General features: G+C 53.3%; 8 protein-coding genes across 8 annotated transcripts; 6 read left to right on the plus strand and 2 right to left on the minus strand.

Annotated features, from left to right (window-relative positions):
* Positions 1-255: 255 nt before the first annotated feature.
* Positions 256-1,657, plus strand: JN550_008282 (uncharacterized protein; the record flags this gene model as incomplete). Its single annotated transcript, XM_049320226.1, has 4 exons — positions 256-420; positions 493-717; positions 787-1,361; positions 1,531-1,657. The coding sequence occupies 4 exons, from the start codon at positions 256-258 to the stop codon at positions 1,655-1,657; spliced, it is 1,092 nt and encodes a 363-aa protein (XP_049169795.1).
* A 209-nt stretch (positions 1,658-1,866) lies between these two features.
* On the minus strand, positions 1,867-2,454 carry JN550_008283 (uncharacterized protein; the record flags this gene model as incomplete). Its single annotated transcript, XM_049320227.1, has 1 exon — positions 1,867-2,454. The coding sequence occupies one exon, from the start codon at positions 2,452-2,454 to the stop codon at positions 1,867-1,869; it is 588 nt and encodes a 195-aa protein (XP_049169796.1).
* A 2,388-nt stretch (positions 2,455-4,842) lies between these two features.
* On the plus strand, positions 4,843-6,120 carry JN550_008284 (uncharacterized protein; the record flags this gene model as incomplete). The annotated part of the gene is made up of 3 exons (XM_049320228.1): positions 4,843-4,977; positions 5,033-5,347; positions 5,398-6,120. 3 exons carry the CDS (start codon positions 4,843-4,845, stop codon positions 6,118-6,120), a joined length of 1,173 nt encoding a protein of 390 aa, XP_049169797.1.
* Positions 6,121-6,650: 530 nt separating this feature from the next.
* JN550_008285 (uncharacterized protein) lies at positions 6,651-9,719 on the minus strand (the record flags this gene model as incomplete). Its single annotated transcript, XM_049320229.1, has 1 exon — positions 6,651-9,719. The coding sequence occupies one exon, from the start codon at positions 9,717-9,719 to the stop codon at positions 6,651-6,653; it is 3,069 nt and encodes a 1,022-aa protein (XP_049169798.1).
* A 562-nt stretch (positions 9,720-10,281) lies between these two features.
* On the plus strand, positions 10,282-11,731 carry JN550_008286 (uncharacterized protein; the record flags this gene model as incomplete). Its single annotated transcript, XM_049320230.1, has 2 exons — positions 10,282-10,343; positions 10,402-11,731. The coding sequence occupies 2 exons, from the start codon at positions 10,282-10,284 to the stop codon at positions 11,729-11,731; spliced, it is 1,392 nt and encodes a 463-aa protein (XP_049169799.1).
* Positions 11,732-12,667: 936 nt separating this feature from the next.
* JN550_008287 (uncharacterized protein) lies at positions 12,668-13,678 on the plus strand (the record flags this gene model as incomplete). The annotated part of the gene is made up of 1 exon (XM_049320231.1): positions 12,668-13,678. One exon carries the CDS (start codon positions 12,668-12,670, stop codon positions 13,676-13,678), a length of 1,011 nt encoding a protein of 336 aa, XP_049169800.1.
* A 6,443-nt stretch (positions 13,679-20,121) lies between these two features.
* JN550_008288 (uncharacterized protein) lies at positions 20,122-21,971 on the plus strand (the record flags this gene model as incomplete). Its single annotated transcript, XM_049320233.1, has 3 exons — positions 20,122-20,375; positions 20,448-20,515; positions 20,572-21,971. 3 exons carry the CDS (start codon positions 20,122-20,124, stop codon positions 21,969-21,971), a joined length of 1,722 nt encoding a protein of 573 aa, XP_049169801.1.
* A 2,140-nt stretch (positions 21,972-24,111) lies between these two features.
* Positions 24,112-26,435, plus strand: JN550_008289 (uncharacterized protein; the record flags this gene model as incomplete). The annotated part of the gene is made up of 4 exons (XM_049320234.1): positions 24,112-25,085; positions 25,136-25,257; positions 25,332-26,050; positions 26,118-26,435. 4 exons carry the CDS (start codon positions 24,112-24,114, stop codon positions 26,433-26,435), a joined length of 2,133 nt encoding a protein of 710 aa, XP_049169802.1.
* Between the last annotated feature and the right edge of the window lie 257 nt (positions 26,436-26,692).

The raw sequence follows: 26,692 nt of genomic DNA on the forward strand, positions 1-26,692 counted from the left end.
ACTGTTGCGCAAAACCAAACCTGTCCGTCCAGTTGCGTTGAGTAGTGCCCCGCCCCACTCTCTGGAGACGGGACCTTCCACCCATGATTGAAAGAGCCCAACACCCCGAAGCCTCAATTGTGGCGGTGCATAACGTAACTGGACCTGCTTGAGCTAAGTCAGCTGGCAAGCCACCTCCAGCCTCGTGAAGCGTGCCTGGCAAGCCTGGCTCACCTTTGGCCACTAACCGCCTTGGAGCTTAGCAACACGCAGCTCATGTTGCCTGAAGCTCCCCGACAGACCCAGACCCAGACCCAGACGTCAAACGAGCCCCGGCCTGCTCAGCTCCAGTCCCCAGAACGTCACGACCACCACATCCATCTCATCTCGAAATACCCGACCACCACAGCTCACTTCCTATCCCTCCACAAAGACACAATGGTATGTTCAAGTCGCACTTCCACGCATTCATGATGACGCCCAGCTCCGCATGCTCACACATTGTCGCGGCAGACGTCGATAGGAACGGGCTACGATCTTGCCAACTCCATCTTCTCCCCCGATGGCAGGAACTTCCAGGTCGAGTACGCCGTCAAGGCTGTAGAGAACGGCGGCACTTCGGTCGGCATCCGAGCCAAGGATGGCGTGGTCCTGGCGGTCGAGAAGGTCATCACATCCAAGCTGCTGAAGCCCGGCGCCAACAAGAGAATCGCTACCGTTGACAAGCACTTGGGAGTCGTACGTTTCACCTCTGCCCATAATCGCGCACTCTGTGGCAAACATTGGTGAACTGACGTGAGGCCGCAGGTCTACTCCGGAATGATCCCCGATGGCAGACACTTCGTAGACCGAGCACGAGACGAGGCCCGTTCGTGGCGCGATACCTTCAAGACCCCGATCTCGACGTCCGACCTGGCCTCGCGCATGGGTGGCTACCTACAGGCATACACTCTGTACCAGTCGGTGCGTCCCTTTGGCATCACGGCCATCGTGGGTGGCTTCGACTCCGAGCTCGAGGCTCCTGTGGATGGCGAGGTGGGAACCGGGCCCTCGGTCGGCGCCGGCGGCAAGGTAGAAGGCAAGCACGGCGGACCGGGCCTCTACATGATCGAGCCCAGCGGTATGTACTGGGGCTACTACGGTGCCGCGACTGGCAAGGGCAGACAAGCAGCGAAGGCCGAGCTGGAGAAGCTGGACTTGGCAGCCGGCACGCTGGATCTCAAGGAGGCGGTCAAGGAGGCGGCAAGAATCATCTACGTCGCGCAACAAGACAACAAGGACAAGGAGTTTGAGCTCGAGATGACATGGATCAGCAATGCCACCGGTCCCACCAAGGGCCGGCATGAGGAGGTCCCCAAGGAGCTCAAGGACGAGGCGGAGCGGTTAGCAAAGAAGGCCCTGGAGGGCGATGACGATGAGGATGACAAGAAGGACGACGACAAGATGGAGGAATAGACTGCGATGATGATGATCCTAGGGTAAAGGTCCGGGCGTTGTACTTGTACACTATGGCGATGCATTCGATGACCATAGACTAATTCTATGTGACAGTCATGATACCATCACAGCACTTCTAGTTGAACGTGAGAGCAAGCCCAACATAAAATATGATTCTCAGAAGGTTCGCAGCCGATTGCCGTTTGCTATGAACGCTGCACGTTTGATGACTCATGCGTAGCTCCTTTGACCTCTGACGACGCCTCTCTTGTAGTTCATGATGTTGCAGCAACTGTTGATCAAACGTCTTCCTTTTCTTCAGTATCAAGCATGGCCATCTTGAGCGCTCCGTTCCATTACGGCCCCAACATTCCAACTAATGTCTGGTTTCAAGGCATATCGATGACCTCCAAGTTGACACGGCTTCTCTCATGGCGTTCCACTTGCTGTTCATGCGCCATTTCTCTCGGGTTCTCCAGGCGCCTGAAGGTGATTTCCCTCGGACTCCGTAGATTCGTGGCTTTCCCAAGCCGTGGCTGAATTCTCCTGGTCCACACGCCACTGTACCCAGTCTCCCTCGGGCCCTTGCCGCTGTCGAGCCTGTTGCAGCCGTTCCGCAAAGGTAACGCAATCCCTCGCACTATCATGCAGATCCCGAAGTTCTTTCATAAACTCGGGTGGCTCGCAGTCAAAGTCGGCTGTGCTTCCATCGAACTCGTCGCACGGCACTCTCAAATCCCGCATAACATGAGAGCGTTCCAGAACAGGTTGGTTGGGAATAGATGCATTCCAGTGATCGTCCTTCCACGACGTCAAAGTTCGGCTTCTGACTAGCACCATGAAGTCGTTCCAGAACGACTTGAACCAGTTGTCGCTGTGGCTAACACGGTCCGTCCGATGGTACGTGACCCATTCATGGAACTTGCGGTTGTCCGCAAGTGCCCCATACCAGGTTCGCTCGTAGCCAAGACGACGATCAGGGCTATCCTCCAAAACATGTCTTGACATTGGCGGGTGATACTCTAGGGGCATCTGCATGACACCAAGATTAGTCTCATAAACGAATCAGCGAGAACAAGGGCAGAGTTCGCGAATGTGACTCGGCGATCTTGGGCCACAAAGTGAGCCACGAATGTGCATGTTGTTGCTGTGGGGAGAAAGGAACAATTGAAGTCGCAAGCGGCAATAAGACTTTCAGTGCGACTGTTGATTAAAGCTGGAAGAATCTGCAGGCGGCTGCAGAAAAGAATGTAGGATTGCCTTGAGGTTGCAAACGCTTTAGGCCATCACAGAGAAAAATCGTGAGCTTCGCTTCCCTCAAAGAGACCGAGCTTGGTTTCATCGCGGAGGGAGCATGGATGAGCGCCAGCGCATTGCAAACAATTTCAAAGACGATAAGCAGTCTCACATATTCAGGCTGCTCCTTCATTCAGTCGCTGCTTCAGATTTCCATCTAGGAAGATACAATGCATGCAATTGACAGCTCTTTAGGCCCGCCGCGTTCTAAACGAATCCTAGAGCCTCCATGGTCACCATATGGGTTACACGTCAGATTGGCGACATACATTCGGCAAGCTTGTGGCAAGCCTGCCTGCCTAACAAAGAGCCGATGTAGAGACCACCACTAATGTGTTACGTTCCAACGCGATCAGATTCAAGACTCAGCCGGAATCCATAACTAGGAGAGTAGTGTTATATTTTACACTCCATTTCCAAGTCAACTGTTAGTCAACTCAGGTACCTCTCTACCAATCAACGGTCAACCAACGGGCGACTAAAGGTTGCAAGTTGCCGACATCCCTTAATATGACTGTTATTAAAGTCTCAAATGAATAGTGGAATAACGTCGGATACCTAATGGAATAATATCGAGCATTTAACGGAATAATGTCGAATACCTAGTGGATATGTCGGATGGTGGAGCAAAGTCGAATAGTGGAATAACATCGAGTCGTGGAATTATATCAAATCGTGGTATCGTAATGAATAGTGTGATAATTACGGATATCGAACCGTGGAACAATGTCGAACCGTTAAGAAGCAATTGGACAGATACTGCGTGGGCCAGTGCTAGAGAACGTGGGGCTTGCTTAGATACCATACTACATAACGTCAGCTTACTCGCAGGATCTTTGCTTCCTACTGGGCAGGGACAATTATGCAGGCGTTTCCAATAAGATAGCCTCCATATGACGACAGTCCGAAGCGCAGAGCTTGCAACTTAAATCGCTTCGTGACTAAGCTGGTAATGTGCGTGGTATCATGCAGCAAGTATTCCACGCAAGTCGACGCGGGGCTCCCTTTGGATCTTCGTTGCACTACTTAATGTCGCAGAGGTCTCTGAGTGAACCATGCTGGTTTTGTGTATCCATGCATAGACTTCTAAGAATTGCTGTAATCTAGGTAGGAATGTCACCATTATTGGATATCCGAACTAGGGAGTTACTCAAGCTCTTATCTGAAGTATTAAGGATGTCTCCGAAGGATCGGTTGCCGCCATGGATTCAGCTCTATGAACAGGGCATCTCGAGGCTCGTCTGATGTTGGAACAGCACCATCCGGTCCATGGCGCAGGAATCGGTTAGGGTGCCGAGGCGTTTAGTTTCGACCCACTGTTATCCGTTTGTGGAAACGGCCAATGAGCACCAAGATAAGCAAGGGAAGCGAAACAACGTTTCACTTTAAGTTCTGCGGCTCTGTCCCAGTAAGCCACGCGAGGGTCGCCCAGCTGTGCTTAATGCCCATGAGGGCGGTGTGGTATTCCGAACGTGCCTACGCTTGGTCCCATTATACCGAACAAGCACTGCAGGTTTCCATGAGATCATAATACCGATGCAACAGGGCACTTTCGCTGCTGGAAGATTGAAATGAGCTTCCCGGAGCCTCATTGACGTTACCAAGATTCAGCTGATGAAAATTTGGGCCACAGTGGAGGAATGCCTCCGCCAAGGCCGTCAGTTATAGTGTCTATACCCTGCACCTTAGCTCCTGGGCCCGTTTCAGGAGACACCAAGCGCACCGCTCACCCGGTCAGAGCCAATCGGTGCCCGCCATCATTCCCGATCTGGAAGCAGTGGGTCCCTTTGCGTCCCCAGACTTCGGTTCGACCCCCGAAAAGCGAGAGGAGGCTCAATCTATCATTGACGCGCGCAATCTCCAACGTCGTCATGGCTCTCATTCGTGGAAAATGGGCCAAGTTGTGGCCCCCTGATGCCGTGGTGCGTGGTGGACCTCGACGTTGGGCGGCGATGGCCTCGTATATATGAACAAAATTCCTGCGCTCTCACTGTTCTCCGTTGTCTCTTGCTCGTCAGTCTTCTTGCCGTCTCTCTTCAGCTCCATCTCTTTCCCATTTTGAACCCGGGGTTCTATTCATTCTTTCAAACGCGATCCGGTCGTCGCATTACCTTCATTCACCTTTTCAAAATGTTCCAAAAGCTTCTCGGTCTCTCCTTGGTGGCTGCGGTCTCAGCCCACCAGAACTTCCACCAGTTCTGGGTTAACGATGTATCTGCCGGATACCAAGTGGGCGTTCGCATGCCGCCGTCCAACAGCCCTGTTGTAAGTCATGTACAGCAAAACAGCATACAGGAAAGCCTTCTGACATGTTCTTCAGACCGATGTCACCAGCAACGACATGGCCTGCAACGTAGACGGCAGCACCGTCCCCTCCGGAGTCGAAACCGTTGCTGCCAGCGAAGGCGACAAGATCACAGTCAACTGGGACATCTCAGGTCACCCCGGACCCATCACTCACTTCTTGTTCGGACCGGTCGACGATGCATCCCAAGCCACCGGCATTGGTGCTGGCTGGTTCAAGATTGATGAGCGAGACTACGTTGATGGGAAGTGGGCCAACGAGGTCATGGGAGCGAACGGCGGAAACTACACCTTCACCCTCCCTACCGGTCTGCAGAGTGGTGAATACCTCGTATGTTGTAGCCCTGTTCCTTATGACCATGCAAATCTAACCAGACCTAGCTCCGATCCGAGATGCTGGCCCTGCACGGCGCTCAGACTGTTGGGGGTGCCCAGTTCTACATGGGATGCGCCCAGCTGAAGGTCACTGGAACGGGCTCCGGCTCTTGCACACCCTCCATCTCGATCCCCGGTACCTACAAGGCTGAGGACGATAACATCTACATCCCCAACGTCTACAACGGCTTCGACCCCACCACCTACACCGCACCAGGTGGCAGCGTCGCCACTTGCGGCGGCTCCGGCTCCGGCTCAAGCCCGAGTACCACCGCCGCTGCCTCGACTTCAGCCTCATCGGCCGCCGTCCCCGCGAGCAGCGCCGCTTCCTCTGCTCCCGTGACTGTCTCCTCGGCGCCCGCCGCCGTGGCCTCTTCGACCAGCAAGGCCATCGCCTCCTCCACTGCCGCGAGCGCAGCGCCCACGCAGACTGCTGATGACAGCGAGGACGACTCTTGCGACGCCGATGGCGACGATGAGGACGATGACTCCTGCGAGGCCGAGGAGACTAGCGCCCCTGCTACCGCTGTCCCTACCACCTTCATCACCCGCACCAGCGCATCTTCTGTTGCCGCGACTTCGTCCCAGGCGGCTGCTACCTCCGGCGTGGCTTCATCTGGCAAGGTCAAGCTCTATGGCCAGTGTGGAGGTACTGGATTCACCGGAGCCACAGAGTGTGAGAGTGGATCTTGCGTGGTCATGAACGACTACTATAGCCAGTGTGTTTAAGTGCATCTCGGATCTCGGAGGGTTGGTGATCTAGCTGCACTTTGAGACTTCGCGCGAGTGCCCCGGAAGACACTTATGGAACATTCAATGTATATATTTTGCCTTATATAAATGCAATCAGACTCCCTTTTTGAAGTCATAGAGCTGTCCTTGCCTCTGGCAATAACCCTATGCTCTTGTGCAATATCTCAGCAGGTATCGAATGGAATACCTTCTTGTTTCCAGACAGTTTGTCTTGAATTGAGATTACAGGTCCCGTTTGTCTCATTATCCATTGATAAGAGTAGTTTACTGTATGCAAAGAATCTAGCTTTCTCGCATAGCCCAGTACGACCGCCAGTCAGCGCCACCGCTAGGTCTATACTGACAACTTCAGCATTCTTCTCAGCGATGCTACCTGATAGCTTCATTATAGTATTGTGATAATAAGGCTACGTATCACAGCAGTCATGAACCCGTCATTATTCCGATCAACTTCTTCGCTTTAAATTACTGAGCATGTTCTGATGTCTTCGCTACCTTTTAGACAACTACTGACAACGTGCCTGTGCCCAGTTGGCCCAGTCTGAGAAGATCGCGGCCTGTACCTTGACTCCATTCACCAACCACTCTCCCACGACCGATGCGTACACATCCCATGCATCCTTCGGCGATGCCAAGCTAGAGGCCACTACTAGACTACATGCCGTAATGGCGCGAGCGTGCGCATGAGACTGATCTCTTGGTGCTTCCATGAGAATGTTACGTAGGAGCTTGGTGTGTGATTTGGAAGATCCTGTCTTGCCCTGCAACTCGGTGCTGGTTCCGGTTGACTTGCTCCTCCCCTTCTTGTAGGCTTCAGAAAAGTCCGTGATGACCTTCATAGCCTTGTTAGAAAGGTCCTTCGTCGACGTCGTCCGAATCAGTTGTAGTAGTGGTAGGAGTAAGTGGAATGCCAAGGGGTTGTGAGATTCCTTCTTGACGTAGACATCAAGCAGGTCCAAGATCCGGTGCTTGAAAATCACCATCGTCTCTTTGGCATCCTTCTTCTCCTTCTTTTTGTTGGGCTTTTGAGTGCGTTGTTTGAAAACCTCAACCAGCTTCTCGTCCAGCGCCATCATTTCTGAGTCTGACATGTCGGAGTCGTCTGAGGATTCGGCATCCTTGTCTTTGTCGAGTCGATGACTGCCCAGAATATTTCCAAGTTCTGCATCCAAATCCGCGTAGGCCTGCGCCTCAGCGCCGTCTTCGTCATCTTCGCTATCAGGCTCTCCTTCGGCTTGGTCATCGCCGTTCAAATTGACAAACTCGACGTCTGAGCCGAGCTCTGATATCTCATCCTCGTCTTCGTCCTCATCCTCATCGCTCTCACCTCCATCTAGCCCATCGACATCCATCAGGTCAGCCTCCTCACCATCGAAGAGAGATTGCTGTCCCTTAAGACTCTCCTCTGCGGTAAGAGGGGCCGTGAGTCGCTCGAGCGCATCCGCGGAAAATTGTGCAGTGAATGCTTCAAACACTTGCTGTGTGATTTGACGCATCATAGGTGAGGGTTGCGACACAAGAGAAAGCAGAATCTCGATGAGCAGAGCCGAGGCGGCATCGTCGCCTTCCTTTAGCTTCTCGGAGCACTGCTTCAAATCAGAGAGCGTACTCAAGGCGTCTGAATCTCCATTGTACAGCTGAAGAATCGCAATGGCATATAGAAGTGCGAAACCGAGACGCGAACTGTCTCCCTCATCTGCGTTGCCAGAACCTTTCATCAGCTTGCGCAGAGCTTTCGAGGCAGACTTGCATTCGGCTTCAATTTCTTCACTCATTTGAACTGCCGATGCCTCGATAGACACAACTGCATTGCAGAGGTATCGATAGTCTTCGCGCTTCTTTGTCAGCTTTGCGAAAGCGGACTCCAGGCGGCTTCGGCAGTACTCTCGTGTCTTCTGGGAGACCTCGGGGCTGTAGTTTCCAGCATGCGAGTAAGCGCAGGTTGCCAGCTCCTTGATCGCCGTCTCTATAATACTACCCTTGGAGGTTTTTCGGTCCCCTGAAGACTCATCGATTTGGGCTTTTTCCGGAGTACAGATCTTGAATAGGTAGTCCGCAAAGACACGTCGGAGCTTCTCGACTTCGGCGTCATCGCTGCTCTTGATGGAGACGACTGGGTCACGGAGCATAGAGAAGATAGCTTCAGCGTCCTTCTCATTTGCGAATTGCAAGAGTCTCTCAACGGTCTTGGAGTGAGTTCGCTGGTCAAAATCGTATCCTCCATTCTTGCCGAGGAGTGCTTTGAGCACTGCCAGCAAAAGAGTTGGCTCCGTTTCGACGACATCAACCACCGTTTTCAAGGACTTGACCGCCGCACGATGAAGGTATCGATCCTCCTTCGCTGCTTGGTTGACCAATGACTTCATGAGATTCCTCGAAAACACGTGTGTGACCAGAGATCTGTCCTTTGCGGCGGCGAAGCCCTGGATGAACTTTTGGAATATCAGGCAGCCTCGGAACTTTTGCGGTTCAGTAGCACTTTTGGAAAAGAGGCCATCTTCGGGTTTGTTAGCTCTGTTCAAGTGAGCGGCTATCGACTTACCATCTACAACTGTGTTCCAGAAAAGCTTGAACTGTTCGGTATCCTGGGCTTTCGTCGCTTTCGCTTCCGTAACATAATACTCTAGAATGAGATCCCAGACGAAATGAAGCTGCGAGTTCCAATTGCTTGCTACGGCAGCCGAAGCTGCAGCCTCCTGGCTACCGCTGTCCTGTTTGACATTCTCCTTCAAGACGTTTGCCAGTTCAGGAATGCTCTTTGGGGATAGGGGGTTCGTCCACGGCTTAGTCGGCAACTTCAATTTCGGATAGCACTTGGCTGCCTTGAGCCAGATACCAACACCCTCAGCAGTCTTTCCAAGACCCTCATTGACCAGCCTCTGCAGGGTTTCACTGGTTTTCTCCTGCCCAAGTTGTGGCAAGGATTGCACGATGACCCAGGCACAGTGCGATCGCATCCAAACCTTCTTGCTGATCAACTTCAAGAGCAGATCTAGGACGGCTACCCATCTTGTACTGTCGCCGCCAAACAGAGTTCCGGACTCCACAAAGCATTGAAGACCGAACAGCTGACCGAAATAGAAATCACGCTCCTCTTGACCGGGGAGACTACCGCTAGGTTGCGTCTTCTCGACCAGGATGCCCAGGACCTTCTCGAAAGTCAGGCCTGGGAACTTGGAGGCAGCGAGATCTTTTGAGCCATACAACTGGCTCACAATCTCGGTCAAAGCTAAACTGAACCCGACCCTGGAAGCATTGCGATGACTTGCGAGACCCCGGAAAAGACGTTTCTCTAAATGTCTTTCGAGAACGACCTCTTCGCTAGCCAGGAGCCCGGTGATGAGCGCATCAGCAGCTGCAATGTGTTGGGCACTGTCGTAGCTCCCGAGAAGCTCATAAAGTTCAGCCTCGCGTTTGCGGTCGTCAACTGCAGGCTTCTCGGGGAAGGGCGACTTGTCGAGATCCTGGTTCAACGGCGCAGCAGCGGGCTTTGCTTCGCCATTCTTCGACTTTTTCCGAGATGGCTGGCTCTCACTGGCATTGGCTTTGGCGCCGCGCTTCCGTTTTCCGCCCATGTTGAAATTCTAGATTTTGGTGGCAGATGCTATGTGCATGGGCTATGCGATATCGTCGTCCGCCTTCAACTTTTTTTCGACAGTCGGGAGTACTGCCACTACAGACCGCCCGGGCGGGCGGCCAAATACAGCTAGAGCGGCCGATGGGCTTTGAGCTTGTCTGGAGTAGGTGGGGCACTTGGCCTGTTCAAGGGCCCGTACCAGAGTCTGGCGTATATGCGCTGCGCCGAGACCCACTGGGCGGGCGGTAGGCAGGTACCTGCAGCACTGATTTCCTCCGTTGGCCGGCAGCTAGCCCGCCATTCAGCTAGTCGAACTGCCTTAACAGCCCACGTGCCCAAAGCGACAGCATAATGTTGGATGTAACCATGCGCGCGAGACCCTGGCTGGCGTCGAGGGGCGTAGGTCGTATTTCCTACCCGCCGAAAGGGGGGTCTGGAGGGTGGACAGAAGAGATAAGTACCGCTCGACAGCCGGGTAACTTGGTGAACATGTAGCGAACGTCCTCTCTCCGAGTTGTTCTTTTCGCTCTACATAGCAGAGCCTCTGGCGCTTCGGCACAATGGCTTACAGCTGGAGATCATTCGCGGTGTTGCTCTTCACGTTACACGTGGAAGCATGCAGGTAGGTCACCATTCTCCTGAACGAAGCTTGATTTGACGCAAATGCCAACGCTGTATAGGCCTGCGCCCCAACCTTCAACGTCTTGCGACTCGGTTGACCGGGGCTATCAATGTCGACCAGAAATCTCACACTTCTGGGGACAGTATTCGCCTTACTTCACTGTCCAATCTGAAATTGACGCTTCCATTCCCTCGGGGTGTGAGGTGACCTTTGTCCAGATGCTGTCGAGACATGGGGCACGGGACCCAACTGCTTCCAAAACCAAAACGTACAACAGTACGGTAGCGGCTATCAAAAAGTCAACTACTTCGTACGGTCCCGGATACGAGTTCATCAAGGACTACGAGTACACCCTGGGTGCTGATCAGCTCACCACCTTTGGTCAACAGGAGCTTTTCAATGCCGGTGTGAAATTCTTTCACCGGTATGAAAAGTTTGCTCGCAGTACCCTCCCTTACTTTCGGGCTTCTGGCGAAGATAGAGTAGTAGAGTCGGCCCAAAATTGGACCCAAGGCTTCCACCAAGCACGCCTTGCCGCTGGGAACTCTGATCAAGACCCCTTTCCTTACAACATCCTCACAATATCAGAAGATGAAGGCTTCAACAACACAATGAGCCACAGTCTTTGCACAAACTTCGAAGAAGGACCCAACGATGAGATCAAGCACAACGCGCAAGCCATCTGGAAATCTGTGTGGCTGCCGCCTATCACAGCCCGCCTCAACAAGAACCTGCCTGGTGCAAATATAACTGCAGACCAGACAGTTTCCATCATGGACTTGTGCCCTTTCAACACGGTCGCTAACGCTGCTGGGAACATCTCTGAATGGTGTTCTCTCTTTACCGAGGACGATTGGCACGGCTACGATTACTACGAGTCCTTGGACAAGTACTATGGATACAGCTACGGTAACCCGTTGGGCCCAACCCAGGGTGTTGGCTATACCAATGAACTTATTGCCCGCCTGACGAATTCCAGCGTAGATGACCACACCAGCACCAACTCAACGCTTGATGGTTCAGCTGACACGTTCCCGTTGGGTCTGCCACTGTACGCTGATTTCTCCCACGACAACGATATGACTGCTATCTTCAGTGCCATGGGCCTGTATAACGCAACAGCACCTCTTTCGAATGACACGATCGAGACAACCGCGGAGACTCACGGGTACAGCGCCAGTTGGACAGTCCCATTTGCTGCAAGAATGTATGTAGAAAAGATGACTTGTGGAAGCGACGAGGAGCTTGTCAGGGTCTTGGTCAACGACCGTGTGATTCCACTCCAGAATTGTGGCGCAGATGCTCTTGGGCGATGCACCTTGGATGCGTATATTTCGAGCCTCACATTCGCACAAAGCGATGGTGTCTGGGATCAGTGCTTCACATAAGTAAATCAATATGGTAGCAGGTAGCAAGGTTGTACTAGACTTTGATATGCCATAGTTTACAACCCCTTGTAGGCCTCGGCAAGCAATACCATCCCATTTGACTTGCCAATTTTTGAGAGATGTGAGCCGTCCTAGTGTAACACCAATAGCCCACACAGCCGTGAACAGGTTGTTTGTGACATCACCCACGTTAGGGAAGGAAGCTTTCCCGCCATTTATTGGGTGTGATGATAGCCTGCGAACACTAATGAATACATGACAAACAGTTTTTACCCACCCTTTGATAAAGAAGTAATTGTTTATGCCTATATATAGCAAGCACCATATGCAGATATTAGTAAGTCAGTGATCAGTGAACCATGTTAACAAATAGAGGAAATGACAAGAGCATAAAAAAGACCAACGATTCACCCATGTCGCTCCAACAGGGGCAGCGTGAAGGGCAGGACTCCAACTATTTCGCTACCATTCATCACGGCCGTCACATGCGTCTTCTCGTGATTTAGTATTCGCCAGACTTGATCCGGTGCCTTGCTGCGTTTAGATCTATCCATTATTGACTGTTCACTTTCGACCTGCTCTATGCCTCAGAGCAAGCGGTGAATCACGCCCACAGGGTCGACTGAGATGCTACAAAGACGTGACCTAGGAAATATTGACCATGAAGCCCTCACTGTCAACGATCTCTTTGTCTAGCAGTGCTCACGACACTAGGGACCCAAGGTGCGCAAGCGCCTCGTGCAGTAGGCTGATGATACCAGAGTACTGGCACTCATAAGGTCTGTATTCAGGCATACTGTGGTACAAGGGCCTCGATGCTCACGAATATCATATGTATAGGAACTCGCGGCGTTTGGGTTCCATTCTCAATAGGGCTCTTCAGCACATACGCTGTCCAAGCATATCTCTCGATCATCGAATTCCCACTCTTTAGCCATGAGTTTCAGTCTCGAAAAGAGCCTCGAGCCAAGGCACCTTTACGGTACCGAGGGCGAGAACACGCCGAAAGCTCCGGCATCAGAGCACGCCAGTACAATTCGTGTTGCTGATGGATATACCATGATCAAGCCAGGCCAGATGTACAGACAGGCCGAAGAGAAGCCTGGCCGCCGCCAGGCTGACTACCCTCATCTGCACAACCTTGCTGAATCCGTCTTCCGCCGTACCAAACACGCGCCTCTCCCCATCAAAGATACCGAGCACAAGCGCCGGGAGAAGCTCTGGAACGATGCAGCAGATGCCGTGAGAGAGGCTATTGCTGGCATTGCTCCCGGCACACATGTTGCTATCTCTGCCAACAGTGGGCCACATGACTCCAAGCTCGAGGCCAAACCTCCAAGCGCAATCGTGCCAGGGGCCGCTGTTGGCTTGCTCTTGGTAGCTGAGTTCCGAAAGGAGGCCGAGCCTATTCACAAGGACTGGTACCAGGTCGCCATTCCCATTCGGCGTGATGAAGGCCGACTTCTCGCTGGACTTCGCCTGATCCCCACGGTTCTCGAGCGCCACGATCTCACTTACACGGTCACCAATCTGACCAACATCACTATTGCCCCTGAATCCATGAGCATCGTGAAGGACCACCCTGATCTACCCTACGGCTCAGTGGCCAACTCGTGGAAACCGACCAACCTGGGCTGCTGGTTCCACCATGGCGGTCTCTTCGAATCGGAATACCACACCTTCAAGGCGAGCTTCGCGTGGGATGGCGACCTTTACGGATGGGACGAGGCTGTGCTCTTCACTCGCAAGCCAATCTCGGTCATTAGTACCACCAAGCCGGATCGAAGATTCGATCACTGGAGTCCGGACTCCGTCTACGAGAATGTAAACTGGTTGCAGGTGGTCGATGGGCAGTGGCGCGGCGGGTTCCAGGCGGTCACTAGACGTGCGGATGTTATTACTTGGGACAAGCATGGCATACCTCAAGGTAAGATCGAGAAATACTAATACCAAGAAAACGGCATTTCCTAGGCGCTTACACATGCGGAGAATGTTTCGGGGGCGGGGACACGGATGGCATTTCCTAAGGCGTTAATAATGATCAAGGCAATTTACCACTTCTATTGTCCCTTCATGCCGTATGTTCAATGAACTTCAAGACACAAGCCAATGCAAGCCCCCCATCATGACTGGGTTTTAAGCTCCTCTTAGACAGGGCCGACCAAGGTGTACGGCGCAAATTTTATACTTGAAGATTCATATTAGACACAGCTTTATGTAGCTACTCAGGGGCTTATGAACACGCTGGTCTCAGAAAGTGTTTGCAAACATATGGGATGACATACCACCCAACCAATATCTAAACCGTCCAAACACTTTACCTACTGATGCCAGATTGTGATTGACACGTATATGGATATTATTACGGGCCCTTAGCTCCTATAAAGCGAGTCCAGGGTCGGCCAAATCTAGAGGACGGCACCGACCACGCAGTTGATGCATGGTGAAGCCGGCAGCACCAAAACCACTCAAAGCGGTAAAAATGACAAAATGTACAACACCAGGGATTCGCTGATCGTCACCGACCCAGCTACTAATCTAGCCCTTACCGATTTAACTATGGGAGAGCGGACGGGATCCCGTGCTTTGCGGCAGGTATGGTCGTACATGGAAGTTTAACGCTTTGTTTGAGTATATGCTGAGATTAGAGCGGGTTTACGGATGCTCCAAACTGACAAACGTAGCCCACCCACGTTCCTCTCAGTCGCCTCGTAGCGTGTAGCTTGTGACCCACGGAGGAGTCAACACCCAGATCCCACGCCTCTAAGCCGCATAGGAGATGCTTCTGATTTGGATCTTGCAAGTGTGCAGTTTGCTCGATGTTTATCAACAAAAGCTGGCGCCCCAAATCGTGGTACAGACGATACCCTGCCAGGGGTTTCCGTAGGGCATACACAGATCCATCTTATGCAGGGTCCTACATAAGACCCGGTGCCGCTCGAATAACGCACGCTATCTGACTTCGACTTTGACCAGCAGGGACTGCTAGACGACGGGATGGGGATATACTTCCCAGACCAGCAAATAAGCCGGACGATGTCTCCACCTTAGCCGAAACTCCACCTGCATGTCAGCTCAGGGTTCACCGTATCTGGAGGTCTCTCAGCCTTGAGGCCTCGCCTGACGAGGGGACAACTTCCGGTTTCCCTGGGGAGGGAGTGGCCTTCATACCTGTTTCCACCCATTGCCAAGACTGGGATATGACCTAGAGCTAGCCAAATAGTCCTCGTCCCAAAGTGACGTGGTTGACTAAGATGCATCTTCTAGAAGAGAAGGCTTGAATGAGTGTCCACCAAACACTGCTATTTCGAGCGCAGCATCAGACGGGCAAGCAAACTCATCCTGGCCGGCTGCGACCGAAGAGCCTGGAGGGCGACTGGGATTGACTGCGGAAAGACCCTTTGAACAAGGCGCTCGGAGTGCACGGGTCCTCGAGTCCACTCAGTGAGTCAGCCTTGAGTTAGTCGCTTCGTGGGCTATGGGAGGGCGCTCCCGAAGTCTTGATCCTAGGAGAATATGAGCTCGGGAGATTACTTAGACGCTACTAGAGTTTTTGAGCCTCAATTCACACACGGGTTGGGTCACCGCATGCATGCGTTCGTGACGATAATCGAGTCTGAATGTTGTGGAGGGAGAAAGTCCCATCCGCATCCGGCACCGAGCCAGCAGCTTAAGGACAGGCCCCATTAAGGCTTAGCAGATCCCGTGATCTCGCGATGGGTGCAGGGATAGCTACTGTAGTGTGTTTACAGCCTCCACGCGTAGAATGTTTACATCTGTGGCCGGAGCTCGATTACCCCTCAATGACCTGCAGCACGCAGGAGCTTTCCCCATGGTCACAGGCTCCACCCGCCCTTGCGCACCTCAAACATCGCCATGCACGATCTAGCTTTTCCTATCAGCTCAGGCCGCTCGGAGGACGCAGATGAGGACAATCAAGACCAAGCCGCTGATATGCACGAAACGGCATTATTGAAGGCGCCGTTGCCGCTGTCGTGGGGGCTAGCACGCAAGAGGACAATCTCGAATTACCCAAGTGGGAGATCGGCGCGCCCATCGTAGCTGAACACGCGCCGACTGCCCCCCAGTTGCCCAGCTGCGCCGCACCAAGAGAGCTCGCTGACGGTTCACGGCCATTACCAGCTCTCATTGGATCGTGTCCGCATTTCTCTGACGGTGCTGATGTATGGAATTATGCAGGTCATCTGATTGAAGCAGCTGGGATCGCAAGGAATAGCGGTCAGTTCGGCATACGACAGCCAACCTTTCGAAACTTGACAGCAGCTCTCAGTTGCTAGTGGCATAAAGTAAACAATGCGATGTAAACAACGCAAACAGCGCAAACAACGTAAACATCGAGATCTTGACCTCAATCTTGATTCTGATCAACGCAAGGCGCGTTGCACCAGCCCGGTTTCTTTACACCGTTCAATGAGGGGGAAATCTCGTCATATCCAGAATGCCCTGATCTAGGGAATTTTGGTCCCTCCACCTTGGATGTGCGGGCGTGCGCGAACACGAGTGTATGAAGATCCTATCTAATCGCATGGTGAATCGGAACTTTAACGTGGGAATGACGTCGGCGCTTGAACCGAGCGATCGGGTCTTGGTGGATGATCGAAGCATCTGTCCCACGCTATAGCTTACCGAATTAGAACCATTAGAGTCTTGGAGGTCTTCCCGAAAGAGTTGTGGCCCTTCATGCTTTATCCTTGGTGGTCGCACAAGTGTCTTGAGTTGGTGTGAGGCCAGCGTCCATCCACACGTTCGTCTCCATCCCGAGCTGGGACCGTGTTCCTTAACGCTCTCAGATATGCCATGGATAGAGTTGGCTCGTGTGAGATTTTCTCCGATGAGGCTCGCTCGTCCATGGACCACTAGACCCAGTGAAAAAAAAGATTGACTGATGGACCTCGCGCTTGCGTCCCCCAATCAGACAGAGCCACGCGATGTCAATGGTGACAGCTATCCGCCAGCAGCAGATTGCAATTTCCTCGCCAAAAACAGTACGAGCTCGGTGACTACAAACGACAACGGAGTCTTGGAGAGCGACCGTGGGTCTGCGGTCACAGCCGTGCTCCGCAACCGCCGACCCCAATGTGTGTGGGAATGCAAAGACTACTATCAACTAACCAGCCCACGACCCAGCTGCCGCAGCATAAGCCGTTAAACATGGCTATCGGGGACGGCGCGTCTCGGAATGAGTGTAGCTGACCAGTTTCTGGGTTGACGCGCCTCTCTGCATTGGTCTCACCATTGGCTCTGATTGGCAAGCAAGCGGGGCGTTATCGACATGCATCACGTTAGCTGCCGGGGTGATGCTTATTCACACGGCAACCAAATCGTAAGCTCTTGTAGGGGGGAATCACGAGCTCTTCGCGCACTGCTTGTTGGTTCGAAACACCTCCGCCCACCGGATCGAGCTTGTCTTCAATGCTGAGTTGCATTGGGAAGGAATAGTTCCCGCAGTTTCAAACATCGATCCATGAGTCCATCGTCTCAAAGGGAACCAAGCGGGATGCTAGGTGAAGAACGGCAGTTCGAAGCAGTGTCCAAGCTCCCCAGTTCCCCGCGCATCCTCACCAATCCAGGAACGAGGTCGCAACTTGTAATTTACGACGGGATCTAGGCGCTGGACCCTGGAAATCCCACTGCAAGACATAAGCGGTGACACTCTCTGGTTGTCTGGCAAACACGTGTACGATGCCGTGTCTCAAGAAGCCAGCAGCACAGCTTTGGGGCCTTCATTCCATCGGTTGGGTGGGGTTGTCCGTCTTCATTGCAGCGACATTCAAGATCCGAGTAGAAGGCCAGTCTTAGGCCTGTGTTCAAAGCGCCCCTGGACAAGGCTGGCTCAATGATGGATATGTATTGGACGAACCATGGAACCAGAGCCGTTTCTATAGTTCCAGGAGGAGGATTGGATTGTAGTGCTGCTATATCCCCGAAACAAGTCACCCAAAGCTTGTTGACTGTTGCTTGCCATGCCAGAAGGCCAATTCGTCTCAGCCGCGGGACCCTTGTGGCCCGCGCCAGGGCTGTAAGCCAGGCGACTGGGATCTCGGACCAGACAGCGAGCCGGGGTCTTTCCAGAAGCGGCATACAAATCTTTGCAAGGCTCTCGGCTTGCTGAAGATCGGCCAACAACCGGTTCTGTTTGAGGTCCGATTTCATGTCAGTTGTCGCTGGCTAAAACCGGAACCAACAAGCAAGGCATATGCTGGCCAGTGGCTGGCAAACAGCCGTTACTTGAACGTCTAGACCGCGAATTAGAGTTCGGGCCAGAGGCCAGAGTCTCTGGCGGTACCAAAACGGCAAAGCCGTAGCTGACCATAGGAGCTGAAGCCCTGCTGCTCTGTCGTAAACTTGATCCACTCATGGTCACAGGTTCCCTCAGTGCTGATTCTTGGTCCTCACGACTGGATTGCGTGTGACGGGATGCGGAGGTTCATCACGGGAAGCAGAAGCTGCGATACCACGCCCCCCGTCACCAAAGATGGACGGACATGTCTAATAAGTATGTTTGTGCGTAGAAGGGGGCGGCTAAATTGAACACTTGCACGGTTCCGGCCGGCGTTGTCTCAGTCAACCGTGCTCCCAGCGTGCACTATCGACGGGCCACCGGCCAAAGCAAAGACCAAGATAGAGCTTGGGAGAGGGGGTAGGAAAAAAAAAACAAGGTGAGCTGATGGGCGCTTGTGAAACCTGCGTGTGTGCTGCCGAAGTTCCAAGATCTGTGACCTGCCTGGTGCGTGACGGGCGGTTGCTTGCGTCAACGAATGTCACGCCAAGGTTACCAGCCTGGGCCGAGTGAGGGAATAGTGGGCAAGCCTGGCACTCGTCAGCCCTGACAGCGCCGGGCAGCAGCGGGCGATGGTAGGGAAATACAGGTTTCGGCCGCCTGGCAGCTAGCGATTATGATGTAACCAGCTCGCTCGCGTCACTGAGGCCCCCCGTAGGCTGTTTCGTAGCAGGAGGTGCGGTAAGGTACCGTAGCCTTGGCCAGGGCACTTGGGTACTTTGATCAGGTACCGTCACATCACCCCCATTGGAAGCACGGGGCGCTCAGCGCTTAGCGAGCTACCCAGGCTACTCACAGCTCAAAGGCCCTGGGCCCTAGGCCCGCCAGGCTTGCCAGGGAGCGAGTCCGCCCGCTGACCCCTGCAGGCGACAGCGGTTGAAAACCAGCTAAGCCGCTACGAGTGGCATCCCAGCTGCAGCGAGCCAGGGCAACCATCCCACACCAAATTGCCCATGACAACGCTGCTCGGGCAGGGAGAGCGCTCCAGTGCGTGCAGGCCTTCAGCTGGCGCCCGTCGTCTCGAACAAAAGGCACTGCCGCCCGCACCCTCAGACCTGCCTGCCCTCTCGCTCCCATCCGGCCTTGAAGTCCCGTCTTCAACCCACCGCCGTGCCGTGTTTCCCTCGACCCTCCGAGCACGTTCACTGACCGCAGGTGTCAAACGTGTCGAGCATCGCAGGAGAGAGAGCGCCCGCAGAGCCAGCAGCCCGCCCGCAACCCACTTTGCTGTTGGACTCAATTGCCCGATTCGGCCGACGTGTGCGACTTTCGCCCGTGACCATTGGACGCCCGCCCAGCAGGAGCTCCTCTCTCGACTCCCTCTGCATGTTCCGTGTTGGAAAGCGACAGACCCTCCCCTCCCCTCCCCTCCGACTTACACGCAACGCCCGTCCGCGAGTCCCTTCTGTTTCGTGGCTGCCGCTGCAGGAAAGGAAAAAAGCAGGACCAGGATCTCGTCCCTCGTTATTCTCTACGGCGACAAACCCATAATTGCACCTAATTGAACCCATCGAAACCACCCGCTGCTCGTCGCCAACCAATCCAACCCCAATCCACCCCCCGTCGGCAGCATCTCATCCCATCTCCGGGCCTCCACCACCAAAAAGTTCGGTTACTTGGACAACTGCTCGCCTGTGACACCGGCTCACCCCCACAGCCAGAAATTTTCTGCACCTTCTCTCCTGAACGACGCTGCGGATCTGTTAGCTCAGCTTCTGCACTCGGACTCAATTGCTCTGCTTTGAGTTGTCGTTCTCGAAGATTGGTCTGTGGCTCGAGCAAACGCCCAGTTGCCTTGCCGAATCCGTCGACCCCTTCAAGACACATGCCCGTCGTGTCAGAAGCATTCTTTACAACCACCCTCGACAGCAACGCCAGGGCGACGACAAGACGTCCCTTCTTTTCACCAAACGGTCGACTGCCTGCTTCTTCGAATAGACATTTCAGGAGTAGGATCCTTTGTCGTACATCCTCTAAAGAGTTGCTGCAGTGAGACGAACAGAACAGTCTTGTTCCCGTCCTGTCCTGCATTCCGAAGCATCCAAACGAGATATCCCTTCGACAAGCACCCCGTACCGAACCCGACGCCATGGATGCCTCGTCACCTTTGGCTGCCATGCACCCGGCCCCTGCCCCTGCATGGGGCTCGTCACACGACATATACAGACCACACGCTCACTTAGGTAGTGGCCAGTCCTTCGGCTCAGGCACCCTTAATATTCGCGAGCAGTTACAACGATCGAGGCCCGACTACTTCAACCTCAAGTCCGTCCGTGGATCCTCGCCCACCGCAAGTCTTGCTGCAGACCTGTCCCAGAACTTCAGGATAGACAATGAGGGAAGGTATGCCGTGAATTTTGTCATTGCTCAGCATGTTTAGGTGATCACTGTTGCTAACCGGCTCTGCTTCTCCAGCCCTCGTTTCCCGACGCCTCGCCGGGCACTATTCACCTCGAACATGATGGGATCTATGGAGGGCCGAGGTATGTGGTGTTGCCTTCGTTTACCGAAGAGCTAGCCGTATTGACAGGAGTGGTAGATTATGTCACGACGCCCCCTTTACCGGCTTCGTCGTCACCAGTTCCAATAAGCGTCGGCGACATGATGGAGATGGACATCTCTCCTCTACCCCACAAGGGCCCATATTGCACCGCCTCCATCGAAGTCACCTCGCCAACCCCGGGCGAACTCCCCGAAGACGATGACGACGATGACTACATGATGGTCGAGTCCCCCGTGGGCATGGCACGCGGCGGTGGCGGTTTGGAACCTCCCAAACCAATCATCCCGGACAGCCGCAAGCGTGTTGCTCTTCGACGGCCGTCCCTTTCGAGGACCAAAGGTCACTCGACAAGCTCACTAGTCAACCGCTTACACCCGGAAGGCCAGTTTGCTCATTTCAGATTTGGTTCTGACTCTCGTGTCCCCACAACAGCATCTTCTTCCTTGTCCCTAGGTGAATGCTTCCAAGACTCGCCTCCCCAGGAGAAGAGGCCGCAATCTGCCAACAGTCCTTCATCAAGCGGACCTGGATCCTTCCGGCCCAAACCCCAGTTTGCTAGCCTGACCGGTACCAGAGAGCACCGCAATGGATCACCCATATCGGCGCACCCACGACGCCCCTCAAATCCATTCCAGCGTCCTCGTCGCCAATACCGACGGTCGCTGAGCATGTTCGAAAACCCCGTTGATGTTGTCAAGCCAAAGACGAGTGACCCCGCTCCTCAGAGCTCCCTGCAGTGTGTCATGGACATCGAAGATGTGCAAGATCCCATGCTTCCTCATTTCTTCCCTGAAGGACAAAATGATAGTATTCCTCGTATTTCTCAGGAGACCTTCTTGGATGTTCTGGATGGAAAGTACGAGGAGAAGTACACCCAGCGGATAGTTATCGACTGCCGCTTCGAGTATGAGTACGAGGGCGGCCACATTGATGGTGCAATCAACTACAATGACAAGGAGCTCCTAGCACGCCATCTTTTCGAAACCCCAATGGAAGGCAAGATCCTGATGATCATGCATTGTGAATACTCGGCTCACCGTGCACCCATGATGGCACGCCACATCCGTGCTGAAGATCGAACTGTCAACGCAGAGTTCTACCCCAAGCTCACATACCCGGACGTTTATATCCTGCATGGTGGCTACAGTGAGTTCTTCACGCAGCACCAAGGAAGATGTTACCCTCAGTCTTACGTCGAGATGAATGACGAGGAACATGCTGCAACTTGTGAGCGTGAAATGGGCAAACTGCAGCAGAAGAGAAAGGGTCTTAACCGAGCAAAGACCTTTGCCTTCGGTGCTCGCGACTCAATGGTGGACGCGTCACCAACCGCTCCTGGCCGTGCTAGCATGCAGGAGTCCCCTGTCATGATGATTGGCAACTCTCCCATATTGGGGGCTGATCGCTCAGCCACCCGAAGAATGGCATCATACTAATGCCCAACCAAACATATAACTCGTATTATACGTGTCAGTGAGACTCTCACCGGGTTTCTCCATCGTAACACAAACAGCCACCGATGTGGACTTGCACCATCTGGATGCAGCCACTTCACTGAACATATACCCGAACCGGCTTGCAAGTTCTGCGCTCTTACAAATCTAATACATCTTTTCCGGCATTAGACGGACGCATTGGCATAGCATCTGGTCAACTGCATCGCTTAGAGCTTCGTTGGATCCGGCATCTGCTTGCTCTATGGCGCCATCGGTCTCCGTTTTCACTCTATGTCTTATAAGCATACCGACTTGCTTTCGCAAATTGGCCTTTTCTTTCTCTTTTCTTTCACATTTCCTGGAACCACCAGCTAGTTCGTCCAGATCAAGCCACCATCCTCACCGGTATACACTCCTCTCTTCAAGAGAGAACCGCAATGGTCCCCTCCCTGCCGTGGAGAGCCATTTTGACGATACACACGACACCGAGCCACCGACATACTGGCTTTTGACGAAATTTTTTTTGTACGAACATAAACATTGGACAATCACCCCCGATGAAACCCTTTACCCAAACACGGATTTCCTACATACCAAACCACCATTTCTAACACCCTTGTACATCGCTCTTCCCCGCGGATTGTTTTTCTTCGCGAGATACCTGACCAAAATTGAGGGTGGTACGGAGCATTGAGGCACTGAGGTGTTGCACGCAAAAGCCGCAACGGCGCATTTGAGAGAGACTCAGATTGATTGGAGGTTGAGGAGGAGAAGAACACTGGAAACATCCAGCAGCTTTTTTCCTAACTTCTAGGGTACAGGAGGGCGTAAGGGCGTGGCGGTTCATCTCCCAACTCACACTCTTCCCAATTACTTTTGTCTAGAGCGCGGGAGGCATTTGCTTGCACTTTCCGCTGCTGACTACACATTGGTTTCACCCTTTCCTGCACATGGACTATCTGGTCTCGGGCGCTGCGACATACTGCGTGCATGGAGCATTCTTGAAAGGCGTAAGGAGAAATCCATACTCCTGTAAACTCGCTAGCAAACTGTAGCTAGCTGAAAATGAGAAAAAAACTTCAACACTACCCTGCTCTTGAACCACTGATAATCCATTTTGGGTTGACCTTATGGCATGATCCCTACCGCCCACGACTCCATGCAGACGGTGGTACGCTGCTGACGAGAGAAATCATGCTTCTTCCACGCTCACATAGAGCGTCTGCCACATTGCGCAGCACATATGCCGACAAGCACTATTAGTAATGTGGGACGGTAACTATACCATGGTGATATAGATCTACTCGATCGTTCCGCACAATCTAGCCGCAGGCATAACATCAATCGCTGGGGTGAAACCTGTCGAATCATCGTCGCAGTTGGCAGACGATCGATGGTGAGACCCGGCAGTTCTGGGTTCTAGTAATGCTTCTTGATGGGGAGGTGGAAGTTGCCGTTGGCTCGGCCGCTGACTAAGTTGGTCTCCGGCGCCGGCTGGGCACTGCTCGGCGGACGACGGCAAACCGGCGCCGAGTGGGGCCTTGTGGGTCAACTTCAGGTTGCTATAGACGGCGCTCAAGGGAAGTAAGCAGAAATGAAAGGTGGGCCCTGTTTGGATCTCTCGCCATGCTTTTAATCATCTCCAGATTTCTTAAGGGGAGTACATGTTTCGGCCACACCATACTCTCTGCTATCGGTGTAGGTCACGCAATACGCATCGTTGTGTGATGGATCATCGCAAGCCAGTGCTACCAAAGGTGTCACCGTGCCGCACCGTACTTTCCTCCATGGCTACAGCTACTGGATACAGGGACTCCTGTCTACCTATCAGGCTTTATGGCATTGAGTATAGCGTGCCACCTGAGATGTCTTCTCTGTCCTATAGGAATCTCGATCTCAAGTGAGACATGCAGCTGCAATGATTTGTTTCCGAGTGGCTACCGAAGCAGTGTCCCACCGCATTTGTCAAGCCCTTGCTGCAGCTCCTACTGCGCGGTGGTACTCTTTCTATTTAAGCTGTCAAATGCCCGCCTGTATTGTGGGCAGAAGTCCAAGCCAGCCGAATGACTAATTGATTTAGCGTAAGTGCAACACGTCTAGGATCCCTTCACTCGCCTCTACCCGGATCCTACAAGCAGCCATGAGCTACACCAATGTGTGGGATGCGATACCGCAATTGGCCAATCTCTCCTACCTGCCTCCAGATGGCACTCGTGCTCCCAATCTGGGTGGACAGAACTTCACACACTGCTGTCTCCGCGCGGTGAACAGCTCCCTTACCGCAGAGAATGGGAGCATCACGTTTACTAACACTTCTTTCTTCCTCCCTGACCAAACAATCGACCCTATCCTGGAGTCGGCCGAAAATGACGATTTCCCATGCGGTGCCGAATGGAACGGGGATCCCGCCGGCTCTCCGGTCGTACAGGTGCCCTACCGCTGGTGTACGTCCGAGTGCAGCGGCTGGGAGATCTCGCACTTCGGTGCTCTGCAGCAATGGGTCGGTCCTCTTGTCCAGTTCATACTCCCGAGTCTAGCGTTCTGCCTGAACATCCCGCGCACCCGGAAGCTGGCGATACCGGATGTGGTGTTCCAAGCCCACCCGAGAAATATCATCGGCTTTACCACCTACTGGATCCGACTCGGGGGCGCCATGATCATCATGACAATTGACACCTTCGTGTGGCTGGCACTTTGCTTCGCCTTTGCTGGGCCGATGCTGCTGAGTGGCGTCTACGAGTTTGTGCTGGACCGCAAGATCCTCGAATTTCTGAGTCCGCCGCAGAAGTCGGAGGATAGGCCCAAGATCCCAGCGAGACTCAAGGCTCAGCTACTCCTGGCAGTTGTTGTCGGAAATCTACGGATCTCGACCGGTATTCAGGAACATAGGGCCAGCCTTCAGATGCGCCAGAACAGCTACGGCCTCTTCAACTCGAAGAGGGGAGAGGACAGGACTGAGGCTGATCTGGGTGAGGGGGGCCCCACGGATAATACGTGGCACAGGGTTGTTTCTATGCTCGATGACCTGGAGAGGCAGAATCTTCCGTCGCAACTACGGGTGGGCACAGTGTCAGTGGCTGACAAGCTTAAATCTGTCCTGATGTCACAGGCAAGGTTCGTTGTCAGCGACTTCCCATGTTGTACACGAGCTGATCTAATCACAGTTTTGGATCGACTGTCGGAGCCCCTATCTTGTTTTTTGTCGGTGGATTCATCTATACCGTCCTGGATATCAGCAATAGCCTTGGTGACAATGACCAGGCCCACGCTCTGGCGTTTGGCATGTGTAAGCCCACCATATCATGTTCTACTGTGCTATGAAATCCGCACCAACTTCATTCGGGCTGATACTCATTCTAGGGTGGATGACTATCCCATACCTCGCGATCATGGCCTGTGCTATGTTAGCCTCGAATAGCCCCAGCGCACTCCAAGGCCTCGTCTACGATGGTGGCACTCGCGCATCGCGTGAGAAGCACGAGTTGAGCTTCTGGGACCAATTAAAGATCAAGCTGAAAAGTCACCGCTTCGCAAAAGCTTTGATTAGCCGCGCGCGCGGCTATGAATTGATCGAGCATACGTATGAGGGGAATTTCCAGACCGTCACGATGTGGAACCGCGGCCCAAACAAGCGAAGATGGGTCCATGAGGCCATCCGAGAGTATGCGAGAGATCATGCCGCCTACAACGAGGAAAAGCTGATAACTCCTGACCAAGTCCGCCAGGGGCTCAGGATGTCGTTTGGAGATAAGCGGAACATCATCCTCGGAACGCTCTATCTTTTAATCACACCTTCTTTGCTGGCGTTCTTGACTTCGTATAACACCCCGAGAAAGTCCCTATCCTGTCGTACAATGACGTACCTCGTGTACGGCATCAGTCAGATCTGTGAGATGCTCCTTTGGATCTGGGAGGCGTACCTCAAAGTCAAGTACGGACCCAGATGGTCCCATACCAAGACCCCAGCGAAAGCGATCAACTGGTGGGGTCAGGTGTTCGTGGGCTTCTTCGCCGTTCTGGCGGCTGTCGGTGGCACGTTCATGCAAATGCTTGGTGTGTACCGCTCCTGTGCGTGTAGAGTAAGTACAATCCTACGCTTCTGGGATTCCCACACAAGTCCTCCACAAAAAAGCTAATGGTTTGCAGATACCTGCCAAATATTGGATGACTCCAGATGATCCTGATGCTTACATTGTGCTGAGTACCAACACGGCCGAAAGTATTGTGGCCGCCCAGAACTGGTGGACGGTTACAGGTACAGTGGCCGTCGTCCTTCTCAGTGTCATATGCTCTCTGTCCTGGTGGCACCAGCGAAGGCTGCGAAAAGTCTTCAGAGAAGAGGCTGATACCTTAGAGGAAGATGGAGGCACGTTCCAGCTTCAGCTCAGGGGTATCTCCAACAGCATTACGACCTCGGGTCCAACGACTCCTACCCATCAACTGGATAAGATTTCGGAACTTTGAATAGTAGACACAGAGGTTTCAGATTCGGACACAACAATCGTACGTTTGGCGATAATCAAACATACGCATCGCCCTAACCATGAGTAGTTTACGGCTGCCTGATTTGATCCTGGTGTCGCTGATGCGCTCTGCCGTGGAAGTACGAGCACGTCCTGTGGTAATGAAAGTACATTGCAACACGAAATGCGCATACCAGACTTGGAGTTTCATTCAACAACTATTTGTACTGCGACCGCGATAAGTGTAGTGGTAGACTA

This window comes from Neoarthrinium moseri (assembly GCF_022829205.1).
Source record: "Neoarthrinium moseri strain CBS 164.80 chromosome Unknown scaffold34_Wmoseri_CBS_16480, whole genome shotgun sequence".
In the NCBI taxonomy this organism is placed as follows: domain Eukaryota; kingdom Fungi; phylum Ascomycota; class Sordariomycetes; order Amphisphaeriales; family Apiosporaceae; genus Neoarthrinium; species Neoarthrinium moseri.